Source organism: Ursus arctos, unplaced genomic scaffold, assembly GCF_023065955.2.
Source record: "Ursus arctos isolate Adak ecotype North America unplaced genomic scaffold, UrsArc2.0 scaffold_34, whole genome shotgun sequence".
Taxonomy (NCBI): Eukaryota; Metazoa; Chordata; class Mammalia; order Carnivora; family Ursidae; genus Ursus; species Ursus arctos.
The window spans coordinates 5,572,969-5,587,256 of NW_026623030.1; the positions used below are offsets into that span (position 1 = coordinate 5,572,969).

General features: G+C 47.9%; 1 protein-coding gene across 41 annotated transcripts in view; it reads right to left on the minus strand.

Annotated features, from left to right (window-relative positions):
- Positions 1–2,145: 2,145 nt before the first annotated feature.
- LDLRAD4 (low density lipoprotein receptor class A domain containing 4) overlaps positions 2,146–14,288 on the minus strand; it is a 421,884-nt gene continuing 409,741 nt past the window's right edge. For all 41 annotated transcript variants that reach the window (XM_048221588.2, XM_044379514.3, XM_044379520.3 and 38 more), the window contains 2 exons: positions 10,838–10,891; positions 2,146–9,541 (listed from right to left, as the gene is read on the minus strand). In XM_048221588.2, the coding sequence (XP_048077545.1) occupies positions 9,011–9,541; positions 10,838–10,891 (585 nt within the window). In that variant the 3' untranslated portion in view covers positions 2,146–9,010. The remainder of the gene's footprint in view (positions 9,542–10,837; positions 10,892–14,288) is intronic.

A 14,288-nucleotide genomic window follows, 5' to 3' on the forward strand; every position in this document is an offset into this window, starting at 1 on the left:
CTCCTTCTTGGCACCATCCTGAGCCCCCGTCGCCTGCAGTGGAAACCAGCGTGAACACCTTTGTCTGTCTCCTCTCTCATTACCTGCTTTGTCCTCTGGGAACAGCTCCCAGACAAGCTACCTGCATGGAGATCCTCGTCTCTGCTTTTGCTTTCAAGGAACCCCACACGGAGACAGCTACCAGGTGGTGCTTGGTAAAGATTCCTTGTGGCAGAGGGGGATGGGGGTGGGGAGCTGTTTCTTTGCAGACCCCAGGTTTTACTGAACAAGATCAAGGAGGCATCTCAAGCCCTGAACCCCCTCATTTCTGTGCAGAACTTTCTCCATGAGGAAAGTTTATACTAGTCTTAGCTTCACTCAGGGACAGCACGTTTGGGGGATATTCTTTTATATTTCTTGAATGATCTACTGAATGAGAGATTAGAGAATTTATTCCAGAACATAGTTTGATCTATCAGTGACTATTTGCTGTTTTAAGGAAAAGAAATTCTTTTCTTATAGCTATTTTAATCCCCTTTCCAAAACAATTTTAAAGAAATTAATTCAAGGACACCTAGGTGGCTCAGTCGGTTACACGTCCAACTCTTCATTTTGGCTCAGGTCATGATATCGGGGTCATGAGATGGAGCCTCCTGCCAGGTGGGCATGGAGCCTGCTTAAGATTCTCTCTCTCCCTCTGCCCCACCCCACCTCTCGCTCAAAAAAAAAAAAAAAAAAAAGAGAATCTAAAATGGGTGTTATTACCAACAATTATTTATGTGGCATTTTTAAGATTTCAGCTTCCAAAGTCGTTTCCAAAGTTCATTACTAACATAGACATGTAAAAATAATTGTGTTTTTTGCAACCGTGCTCAATTCACTTATTCTAGTGATCTGGTAGATTGTGTGAGGTTTTGTGCATACACAATTATGTTATCTGTGAATCTGTATATGTAATTAGAGCTTAGAGCTATTATTCTAATCTCTCAATGAAGGAAATTTAGAATCCTTTTGCTACATGATCACAGACTGAGAACCTCTAATGCTGAGGACCTTAAACTTCTGTCTCCGGGTTGAACGGTTCCCATTGCTAGAAATCTTTTTTTTTTAATGTTCAGTTAGCCAGCATATAGTACATCATAAGTTTTTGATGTAGTGTTCGAGTCATTAGTTGCATTTAATACCCAGTGCTCATCCCACACATCAGATCACCACCTCAATACCCATCACCTGGTCACCCCATCCCCCCCCCCACCTCCCCTTCTGCAACCCTCAGTTTGTTTCCCATAGTTAAGAGTCTCTCATGTTTGGGGCGCCTGGGTGGCACAGCGGTTGAGCGTCTGCCTTCGGCTCAGGGCGTGATCCCGGCGTTGTGGGATCGAGCCCCACGTCAGGCTCCTCCGCTATGAGCCTGCTTCTTCCTCTCCCACTCCCCCTGCTTGTGTTCCCTCCCTCGCTGGCTGTCTCTCTCTGTCAAATAAATAAATAAAAAATTAAAATAAAAAAATAAAAAAAATAAAAAAAAAGAGAGTCTCTCATGTTTGTCTCCCTCTCTGATTTCTTCCCATCCAGACTTCCGTCCCTTTCCTTATGATCTTCTGCACTGTTTTTTATGTTCCACATATGAGTGAAACTATATGAGAATTGTCTTTCTCTGATTCACTTATTTCACTTAGCATAATACCCTCCGGTTAAATCCAAGTGGATGTAAATGGAAAGTATTCATCATTTCTGATGGCTGAGTAATATTCCATTGTACATATGAACCACATCTTTATCCATTCATCTGTTGATGGACATCTTGGCTCCTTCCACGGTTTGGCTATTGTGGACCCATTGCTAGAAATCTTGTTCATGTTTTGAGCTTAGCTGGTTTTTGTTTCTCTGTGTCAGCCATCCTGAAACTGGGAGACAGCTACACAGCCCTCGGGCACCTCAGCTCAGGTGAAGCTGTTCTCAATGGCTCCTCCCATGATAAGACCTGTGGACAAACCCTGAACATTTCTATGTAAAACCTGGGCTTGAGGACAGGTTAGCTAAGAAACCATAAGACTAGTGTTTCCTTGAGACTGGATTTTAAAACACATGTAGTCCCCCCACCCCCGACACACATATATGTGCTTTGTTTTTGAAGATTGCAAAAAAGAAAAACAGAAGACGCATGTGTATCACTGATTATTTTTAATGGTTTGTGCTATGGTTTGACCACAGCATTCAGAACAAGCAGAAAAGGCTGATTTCATGACTAACAAACAGCACTTAGGGCAACATCTTTCTTTAAAAGTATTGCAATTATAGACCTTAGGTCTAAGAACTACATCACCATTGCTCAGCTAAAAGAGGCAGGTACACAACAGCTGGAAATATTTCTCTGTATATAACTGGGAATTATGTTGAAAGGTGAGCACGAATGGCTGTTACAGACTTTAATGACTTGTGGTTATCAGAGTTCACACGAACCACTGAAAAGTTCGAATACAGTTGTACTTTTTTAGTTGGCTGCTTTATAATAAAAATTAAATGAACTAAATGCTATGAATAGTGTTGTACACATTTAAAAATAGCTTTCCACTAGACAAAGACAATTAGAAGATGTGATTTTTGAAAGCCAAGAAATGAAAAATAGCAATATACCAACAAGCACATTAAAATGAACCAGTATCATTAACAGTGAAGTTTAAGCCTCAGTTAGTTCTGTAGAAAGGAAGCAATGGTGTGGTAACACACTTTAGTGCCTCTGAGTCTAGAACATTCTCTGATGATACTCATGCTCAACAGTTCTCCCAAGAGATGGAACCGGGAAGGGTGGGAGTGCTGCTTCTGACAGCAGAGAGCCGTGGCTCCTAATGCCAAACCTGAACCACAGGGAGTCCCTGCAGGTCACAAGCGGAGCAGAGAGTGGGGGGCTGGACGGGACGGAGCCCCTGGAGAGAGCTCTCTTGTCATGCCTTTTCAGAACAGACAGAGAAGGGCGGACTTCTCATCCTTCAGCATCAAGAGTTGCACGGTAGAGGTGTTTTCAATGCAAGGCTAATCTGTAATAATCTGCTTTCTGGAGGATAAAGGCATGATTCTCTTGTGATTTTCAAAATCAGAACATACACCACAGAGCAAATGACACACATGGATTGTATTAGAATTGATATCCTCTAGTGACAGAATAAAGTGGAGATATGGACGAGCTGGGCAAAATTTCACTGACTGCCTTTACGGTCAACACTGGAAGGGATGCCACGCCCATGACTCAACCACGGTTTTGGTGAACACGTGATAGGCTTTTTCTTTTTTTTAGTATTAGAATATTTGAAGATAAATGCAGAGGTCATAACGGACACTAACCCCGAGCTGGAAGGATAGATGCTGCGTGAGAGGCGAGACGAAACATGCGACTGGAAACGTTAATCCCTAACGCTGGCAAAACCTCGCTTGTCAACATCACCACGAGACACCAACAGGAATGGATAGAAGGTTCTTCGCTTGACTGGCTGATAGCTAATTCTCTGTGAATGATAACCCAAAACAAAAGAGTTCTTCTAAGAGTGGGGTCTTCTCCTCAGTGGATCCGTTTTTCCTGAGATACTCGTGCCCTACACACGCGTTCATTGGCTCCGCGGCTACGGTTTGTCAAAGAAAAAGGCACAGAGAGACTAGGGACACAGATGGCTGCCGACGCCTCTGTACTGAATACGGTCCTCTGCTGCTGGCCAATTTACTGAACTTGGACATAATTTCTGCCATTTTAACGAAGTACACACTTCTCACTGGGGCCTGACGTCTGCGCTACTCTACACCATGAGATCTCTCTTCATAAAGCAAGTGGGAAAAACATTTTTTTTTCTGACTTCTAACACTGGTCCAACTGAGCCTTACTAAAGAGATGAAAACGAGAAGCATCTAGTGGCAACCAAAAAGCTGTGGGATTCTTTTTAAATTATTTTTTAAAGGGGTTTCACAGCAAAGATGCAACTCTCAATGGCTATACATATGCTGGTCATAAACAGAGGCTTGCTTGTTCAGACTTCTTTCCTTTGTGTTATAATATTGATATTTAATAGGAAAATAAACTACATAGACTTTTATCTGTATGCATCCATTTGCAAATTTCCTTACAAAAGAGGACAAAGCACGTAGGCATTCACAAATTCTATGCCATTTTTGTTAAAATCAGTATCTATACATTATATTACAGTATTAACAATGTTTTGTTCTACCCATTGGGTAGGATATGTGCATAATATATTCAAGTTATATACAGCACCTTACAAATAAAAACATAAGAGGAGACAGACAACTGAAAAAGCACCATCGTAAGTGAGGCACGACAAAGGGGGAGCAGAGTGCGGTGGTGGGGGGCTCAGTTCCTGGGCCTGCTGAAGTCAGCAGGAGACCCCGTGGGGGCTTCAAAGCAACCGGCATGCAGAGCTCTTTGGAATGCCACGGGCGACGCGACATGCGAGTAGTGCGTCGGCGCCCCCACCACGAGGCCCACAGACAAGCACACGCCCGGGAAGGGAAGGGGATCAGAGGAAGGCAGCGCTTTCTCAGCAAGGCATTCCGACTCACACACACCGGCTTCCTGATGCAGCTGGCCTGGAAAGCAGCAGCAGCAAACGACTGTCTAACCCTGGCAGAAAATTACAAACTCGAGCTACGCAAAAGACGCAGTACCTTGGGCAGTAAACTAACCCCGGCTGAAATCTTGGTTCCCGAAAAATGTAGGGGATGGCGAGGCGGGAGTATTTCGCAAGGTCCTCTGGCGGCCTCTGGCAGCCGGCCCCAGTTAGGGGAGCCGCGAAGCTGCGGAGACCAGCTCTTGTGGTCTGGGGCCAAAGCGGTTTCTTCATCTGTGACTGGTGCGCACTGGTGGATACAGTGCTGCTCCCACTATGGAGGGGTGACTTGCCAGCCTGTCACCCAATCATGTCATTTTATTTAGGTTTGCCAAGGCCGAGGTAATCTGGGTGAACATCAGCAGAACGGAGCCTGCGTTGGGCCCTTCAGCCATGACGGGGGGCCCTGCAGAGAGGGGAGGTGGTCTTGGGGGGCATGTCACCATACACAGGCTTGGTGCCAAGCATGGGCATACGTCTTGCTTTAGCCACAGACAAAACCAAAAAGTTAACAAAACCCAAGTGTCCTTCCCGGTTGTCCCCCCCCTTTGCACACTTCTGAGCTTTGGAAATCTGAAGAAAAATGAACGGCATAGGGGACAACATGCAGTGCATGGTACCGCTTTACACAACGAACCTCAAGTAGGAGCCCTGGCACAGCAAACACCCGATGGAGGCTGCAGGCAGGGAGCCCGTGGAGCAGTGGCCCCCAGCCGTGCCCCTGAGGACCCCACCAGGACCCTTCTACAGGCACCCCTAGTCAGAAAAGCAACCGGATGGGTGGCGCAGGAGGGCCCTGTGCGGGGGTTGGGGGTGGGGTGAGCAACTCTGCTGCTCAGGGGAAGGTTGTGATCTGATCAGATTCCTCTAGGTCAGAGCAGCTTTCTAGCAGTGCGTGCTGTTTGAGCCCTTCTCATTCTTACAAAAATAGAATAAAGGTGAAGACGATCAAATGAAGATGTTCAGAAGCCCCAGGCCTGCTCATCTGGGCGCCACATCCCTATGCCGGGGCTTCTGAGGGCCTCCCGGGCTCCTGTCAGCCCCTGTCCTCTCCAAGAGTTTGAGCTAAAATCAGCAGATACACATGAGGTCCTCCTCATGACAAGTCTTTGTTAAGTTTTAAATACTCTCTTCGGCTATCTTGAAATTTCTTGTGGGCTGTGTGTCCATGTGCATATGTGGTGGGGAAGGACAGAGGACATGCTTGTCAAACTCCTTAACGCTAAATTTTGGTCAGGGACACAAAGAATAGAGCAACGTTTACTTAATTACAGTTTGCTTAACAAAATCTCGTTTGCACTAAGTCCTGCTTTGGCGACTGACGCCCACAGACCTTCCGAAAGAGCAAATACACCCCTGGAGACTGTTTCTAGGAAGAGGAGTCAACATGCCTTGGGTTTCCTGCTCCTGGAAGTCTGGGGACAGCCGCTGGAAGTGACAGCCGGATGCCCGGGAGCACCAGTTCCCACCCCTGTTCCTTTGAACAACACAATCCTTCATCTTAACACCCTCCTGAAATAGTAAACCTGCCATGGATTGCCTAAATCAGGTTCCTAGGCCAGACCTGTGGGTCTCCTAAGCACATGGGCTTCTTGAAGGTTGAGCCCCTATACAAGCTGCCTCCTCACGTCACCCCTTGTCCCTCACCTGGCCAGTGAGGGGTAACGTGGTACGAACAGGGCAGCCACACCTTCCAAGAAGCCACGTATCTAAATCACCTTTTCCCATGTCGAAGGAAATTGACTATTAATTCATGACCTTGGCTTTCAAACTAATTCATCGCAGAGGTTCAGCCTCAAAGACCATCAAGTCATGGTTTGATAGGTCTGTGTCTTTATATAACTCAAAGGGCAATTCTCTAGGGTGGCCGAATGGGAGGAACCTCTTTTGAAGGATTCAAGTTATTTGAATTAAAGAATTGCTTTGCCAATTATTGTGGACATCTGCAAGACATTCATAAACTTGCAAGGTGACTAAGAAATTTACCAGCTTCTGACCATAGCCCCTTCTTGTAGCAGGTAGGAAGAGGACTGTGCAACCGTTCTGAGCAAGGGCTATATAAAGCGGTTCACCACTGTACCAAAACTGCAGGTGAGGTTTGAAATGATGACTAACCTTCTCCTTTTGCATCTGACAGGACACCTAACCTACCCTGAGCCCCCACCCATGGGGTCCACAGTGGGTCAGGTGCTAACATTCCCCTGCAGGGCGAGGTGAGGCTTCATGCCCAGGGGATGCCCAGCTTTCTTAAGCCCAGGCCTGTAACCCAGGCAGTGAGCTGAGCTGCGGGAGGGCCTGGGGCATGGGAGAGGCAGTCTCTGGGTCCAACTCCAGGCTCCCGGGGATCTGCCCAGTCTTGGAATCCCTGAGGCAGCCCCCAGAACACACACCTCCAAACAGGGTCTGAGTCCCGAGTGGCAACTGCTGTCCATCTTTTCTCTCTCTTTCAAGAGTGACTAGTTCTGTGGAGGTTACTGTGTGAAACGGATGAGTGTAATGGAGATTCCAATCCTCAAAACAAAACAAAAACCGGCCACTACTGACCAAGAGAAGTAGCAGGAAGGAGCAGCGGACAGGACTTGTCGTTCAGAACATTCTCCAGCTCTTAGCCCACAGCACGAAGTCACCTCCCTGAGAAACCACTCCAGAGACCCACAGACAGACATGAGCACACGTGCCGATTCAGCATGAAAACTGCAGAGATCAGAGTCACTGAGCCATCATTCCAAATTCATTGTTTTACACGCAGAGGCCAAAGGGGACGAGCCCTCCCATGGCCTGGTGCCAGCCAAACCCACAGGCTACGGCTGTCGCACGGGCCAGATGCTGGCTTCCACACCAGCAGTTATCTATTCTATGTAAGAGCAAATGTTCGTAAATATCAGGAATAGTAAAGCTAAGACTAGCGATATTTAAAACTGGCTTTCTAGTTGCATCGAACTACGTGTTGTGCTTTTTATCCTGTGCGCTGCCAGTCGCTCCCCCGCCCTGCGCTGTTGGGTAATGGTCCGGGGAGCTGAGGAAGCTCCCCCAGGAGCCGGGCTGGGTTCTGAGCACCGCACGCCTCCAAGAGCGCAGCGCCAGCAGCAGTGACGGGCGACGGCTTGTTGCCGTGCGCGGCACCACGGTGGGCTCTCATCTGCTCCGGGGGCCTCTGCGCATGAAGAAGCCGCTGGAGGCATCACTTGCTCACTGTGGCCAGGTAGTGGCTCACTGCTGAGGGCCTCCAGAGCCCTGACCAGCCGTCCAGGCCTGAACTGAACTACCTATCTAGAAAAGGAGAGAGAAAATGGGAATACACTGAGAAGTCACATATTTCAACAGTATTAAAAATAACCACCTTGCATTTTAAACAATTTATTGCATAAAATAATGTATGTATCTGAGTATATTTCATGCTACAGTGAAAAAAAACCCTCTAAATTACTGAAGAAACTGCACCGCTGGAGGACGGGCAGCATGGCACCGGGTACATAAGTGCATGTGTCGGGGTCAGAGTTAATCAAATATGCAGCCTAAGACTAGCAGAGTAACTCAACAACTCAGAAACACTGGGGTTTAGTATTTCCTCTCCTCCATCCAAAAGTCTCCAAATGTTGCGGGGACGCCCTGCTATGTGAGGCGAGCTCTTGCAACGGTAATGACTCCCTTGATTTAGGTAAGTTGGCATATGTTAGGCTACATCCCCAAACATCTTTTCTTGGGTGATTATGGGGAACACTCCAGGTATTCCTTGGGCCTAATAATAATCCACAGGTGAGAAGACAACATACAGAACTTCACATGGAACAGTCCCCTCATATATAAACATTTAGATAGTGCAACTTTTAAAAACACATCATCACAACACAAATTAACTCCTTGCATTCATCTAACTTCTTCACTTTATACCTTGGCACACAAAACAGGAATTTTGAATCATATTTTTAAAACAAAATAAAAGTTCCACACCTTGGGAGAAAAAGCAAACTGGCCGATACTTCCCCATGATAATATATAATAATGCATCCTTCTTTATCAATTAATTATAAAACGGGCCATTCCGGCCTCTTTCTCTGCAAAGTCTCCTTTCGTAATTAAATAAATCAAATATCTCTGCAGGTTTTATTTCATGATATCTTCCAAGCAACCCTTTCTCTGTGTTCCCAAGCCCGCCCTCTGCCAAAACCAGCCCCCACCCCCGTCCTGACGCCTGTCCCCAAATAAACACTGTTCGCGGTCCGACCGGATGGAAGTTTGTATTATTTCAGTCTAGTCTGCATGCAATTCCCCTGAAAGGAATCAGAAACAAAGACCACGTTTGCACATTTGGTTTTACTTCGTTGGAGCACGTGAAACGGAACAACACCGTGCCTGGGGGCGGAGGCAGTGCGGCCCTCCTCCCTCCTCGGTTTCTTCCTCCTCCTGTGCACTCCGCAGGGTCAGACGAGGTTCCCGGGCTTCCTGTCTTTGCCCTGGATGGGCAGCACCGTGGCCCCCGAGCTGTCCTGCTGAAACGGCAGTCTGCTCCCCCTGTGTGCGCCGCTGTGCTGGTGATGGAAGAAAGAGGCGCCCGGGTAGTGGCCCATCACCTCGCTGTACGTCGGGGGCGGCCCCTCCATTCTCCCGTTACTGCTGCAGGTGCTGGCACTTATGCCCGAGTTGCTGCTCGGCGGACACGGGCCCCCACTGTACACGGAAATGTCTATCAAATCGCTGTCGAATATGGTTCGGTTGGGCGGGGCCCTCACAGATTCTCGGTTGAGTTCCCTCTGCTGTTCCGGGTCCCTGAGCTGCAGGGCGCAGGGCCCCTGGTAAGGAGGCGGCTCCTCCCCGTCAGACAGGGAGATGGTGGGGGGAAGGTCGATCTCATGCTGCACGTAGGGGTAGGTGGGCTGGAAACGGCTGAACCGGTCCCTCTGGATAAAGGATGGGGCAGTAAACCTGTCCCTGGACCTCGGGGCATACATGATCTGCAAGGGAAGGAGGAGAGGGTTGAAGAGATTCCTGACACAATGACCACGAATGTGATGGTAGCAAGGAAATTCATGCTTGGTCTGTGTTCTCGGCAGTTTGAAGACTTTCCAAACAGTCCTCAAAACAGGAAACAAAGAGAAAAGACTATTTCAGGAAAAAAAAAAGTAGCTTTCTTATTCCTTGCGACTTACACCACTCACCTTGCCAAACTACAGGGAATCTAGGATGGTTCAACAGTGGAGTCTGGTTGACTGACAATTTGGGTTGGACGGGAGTTACGGAGCACACTATGTATCTACGTTTTCTGCTGGTTCCAGTAGAATACAGCAGCAATGTCCAGAGCTCAGTGGACAGGAATGGAGAGGAAGAACGCTGTGTGGGTGGCGCTGCAGTCCTGCCCACCAGGTGACGGTTCTGGGCTCCCACCCCTTCACCTGGAGCAAAAGGACCACGCTGCCTGCTCTCTCACCTATGATTCAGAAGAGTGGGGGCCCTCAGAGTTCTCACTATAAATGTAAGTTTAATTGCACACAGTGGTACTTGGAGTAGGTCCAAGGCACTGGGTCAATGGATGAATCATTTATAGGAGCATGTTGACCTATCAATTACTTAAGAAAATACAGAACAAGTGAGCTCTTTTTCCTTCTAGTTTCTAGGCTTTTCCAGTTGTTTCATTCTGGATACAAGTTTCCTGTAGTTATTTTTAGTAACTGACATGAAAAATGTTTTGTACTCCGAAGTAAATATAATTACAGATGATTTCCCAAAATGAATCCAAATACCATTCTTCTTACATAATCCTCTCACCTATTCCACCATCCAAATTTCTTCTAGAGAAAAGAGATATATCAGATATAAAGATATAGATCTCCGCTGACTTCTCTCACACCATATTTTTAACTTACAGGCAAAAACTATGTTATTTTAAAAACCATATCATTAAACTTGGAGATGTATTTATAAACGATGCCCACATCTGACAAACCTCGTTATTAGCAGTTTATGGGGATCATGTAAAGATCAGTGATTCTCAACCTGGTTTCTGTAAGGAGCTTCAGACTAGCATGAATCATCTCTAGGACATCCTAGGGAAAAACTTCTCCCCGCATTTTTAACCAAAGTTACAGTATATGCCTTAATTGAAACGGGTTATTTCTTAATCTACGCGGTAATACACTTAGCCTTTCCACCAATTGTGTTGCAATGGTTATTCCCCTCCTCCCCTCCCCTCCCCTGACATGGGGCAGCAGCTACCTCCTGCGGCCTATCCCCACCCCTGCCCAACTCCTTACCTCTGAGGCCCCTGGCCGAGGCCCGGAGCTGTCTGAAGGCCACAGGCGCCCTTCCTGGCAGTGGGGGGACAAGAAACATCACAAGAAAATCATTAGTTTCATACAACAGCACCCAAAATCAAGGGATTGCATTCCTCTTTGAGAGCAGCTGACCTGTTTAAAACATGGAGTGACAAAGAACTGGTCCTTTTTCACACCTAACATCTAAACAGAGAATTGTGACCACAAGGAAAAGTTAGAAGGGTTTGGTCTCAGCCATAATAGATTTCAAATAGATCTGAAATCAGATATCTTCCAAACCGTACACCTGTGTGCTTGCAATGCATTCAAAATATCCTCAAAACTGCATTCAGTCACCACCCGGAGCTGCACAGGGTCTGGGTGAATCCAAGCTCTTACCCGGAGGCCTGCCCCGCGCAACGGGCACTAGCTTCCACGGGCCGAGCGCCAGACAACACTCTTCTGAACAGTAACCAGCGTTGACCTAAGCAGCAGCAGTAGAAGGAAAGCACTACCCAGCCACACTGGTTGGCTTTCAGACCAAAAACTGAGTTTCCAAAAGCTCAAATGCCCTTCGAGTATCTTGGAGTGAGTTTATTCCTGAGTCTATATATTCATAAGGCAGATGTAACGGGACATCTAGTTGTTTAATGTCTTTTTCAAAAATGTTTGACCAGACTGACAAGGTGACGAGCACACAGTAGGCGTGATTAAGGGTCATTTCTAACACCATAAATTTGTTTACAAGGCATTTCAATGTGTCATCCCTTTTGAACCCAAATTGTTGGCTATTAGCAAGGGTCTGTTGGGCCATTTATTAGCTTAAGACCTGTTACTTTTGGAAAGAGAATAAGAACAACTGGGTTCGTGGTGGTGGGGAGAGATGCCTGTATTTTTGGATTCCTAGGAATATGCATACATGACCTTGTGCCATCACTGAGCCTCCTGAAGTCTAAAAGACCCACGAGTCGACCTGCCAGGTAAATCACTCCTACGTCTTTGGACGCGAAGGCCAACCCTCTCTTGCTCCCTTTTGTAGGCCAGAATTCTAATACAAACACTCCCTTTGCAGCTAAACAGGGTGTTTGTCCAGTACATACAACCTGTTCCTAAGATACCCGCAGGACACCATGGAATTAGGGGCAAAAATATAAACAGACCCAGCTGCATTTAGAGGAAGTTGGGGCTTAGGGTCTGACTATGAAATTCTGTAATGGGCCGTTTTGGCTCCGGCATGGCGACAGGTGACAGCCCCCAGTCGAATCTAATAAAGCAGCTGACTCGCACCCACAGGCAGCCCGTCCCCAGGCACAGGCGGCCTGCACGACGCTGGTGCAGTTTCCTCTGGGCCAAGGTGAAACGATGAGTATGCTTCTGGGGGGCTGTAGCCACTCTTGTATTGAAAACAGCATAAAAATGAACGCTTGGGTATTTCTATGACTTGTAATTCCGCCCCAGCGATGCTCCCTGTCTGTCAGATGAGCTTGGTGCCGCTGCCGCACACACGGGCCGCCTCCCTGACCCTGGGGACTGGCACCAGGCGACAGCCAGAGCAGGAGGCTAACGCAGAGCAGCTGCATAAGGGCCAGAAATAACAGCACCACGCCAAGTGACCCAGAAGTAGGGGCTTGCGCATTTTCCGAAGATGGAAATAACCCTCCTTAATGGTTTTATTTCCCTAGAAATTCACCAAACTGGGAAACTGCCAAAAGAGACCACATCCTGTGGTCTTGATCTTCGTTCACCAAATTCATACCTGCCTCCTGTCATCAGCTCCGCTCGGGGCTTTGTGACCCTCCTCCCATTGGCGCTGGAGCCGCTCTCGCTGCCTGCTGTGCCGCCCTGCCCCCCGGTCTGTGCTCTCACCCCCCTGGCCACGCTGACCAAAGCTTGGGGGTGCCTCCAGCTGTGCGTTTGGTTAAACGTGGGGAGCTCCTCAGACCCCGTCTGCGACATGTCTCCTCTCGTTGCAGGCTCCCTGGGACACTCCCTCCTGCCCCCGCCGCCGTACAGGGCCATCCTCGTGGGGATGGGTCTACACACTGCATCTCCTCCTAGGAGCTCCAGGACCCAACCGAGGGGGCCTCCTGGATTCGGACGGAATCCCAGCACGGACCTGTCTGCACTGGGGCCCATCAGCTTCTCCCGGAACTTCATATTCCTCTGCCACTGTGGCTCACCCGCTTACCTGGCCCCCTCGTCCCGACTCCACCTCCCTCATAGCCATCAGTAATACTTTCTTTATTTATTTAAAAAGATTTTATTTATTTATTTGTCAGAGAGAGAGAGAGAGAGGAAGCACAGGCAGGGGGAGAAGCGGGCTTCCCACTGAGCAAGGAGCCCGCGCAGCGCTCCATCCCAGGACCCTCCGATCATGACCTGACCAAAGGCAGATGCCCAACTAAGCCACCCAGGCGACCCTCCATCATTAATATTTTAACAACGACATGGCTTATTTAACCATTCACTAACAACTCCCTGCCCCCTGATTCATTCGTTTTTACAGGACACTTATTTTTTTAGGCCTTTCACCCACACAGTACACAGGAGGCTATGAAAACTATGAGATCCCCGGTGAGAACGGTTAGGGTCAACAGCCCAAAAAGCTGTCATTCTAGTTCTGGGCTGGTACACAGAGAACTGAGACCCAGAGATGGCCAGAATTCTAGAAAGGCTGTATTCCAGCTGACTTGATGGTTAGGGACCCTCCTCACTCAGGCCATAACCTGCTTTGGCCACCCCCCGGGGCTGTCCCATGCTGCCCATCACCAGATTGTCCTCAGTAGCACCAATTTTCACACTGCTGGCGAAGCCCGGTGATTCCTGCCCCCCAGGTGAGGTGAAGTGCTTGGACTATGATCTGACCCTATGACCAGCGTCCTCCAAGGGGCCTGTACTATCTTTTCAGATAGCTGTGCCTTGCTGAACTCAAAGACCTGGGCCCTCTTGTCTAGACCCCTCTGTTTCTTCATCTCCAAGCACTAGTGGTGACATTTTCAGGGAGAAGGGGCTCATCATACAGCTGGCATCTACTCAAATGGCAATATTTCTGGTTCCTCATTATGGAACCAATTTTTATCTCAACAATGAAGTCTCTATTCTTCCTGGCTAATGCTTATATTATTACATGGTGTTATACTTGGAATAAGCTGTGAAATAAGATAATACTTAAAATAATTCACAGAAATTTGAGCAATAGGAATAAAATTTTGCTAATATTTTTATGGAGGCTTAAACAAATTCCTTCCTTTACAGCTGTCTACTGAGTACTTCCTGACAAGGGGTCTTAATCCCAACACACGAGATGATGTGCATAACCGAATAGGCCCTGTGCCACACCTTCCCATGGGATGGGGGGGTTGGGGGAAACTGGGGGTCTGTACAGTCCCCAAGCTTAAGCTGTCACTCCCCCCCGCCTTGTTCCGCTCAAGAAAGCATTCTGGAATGTGAG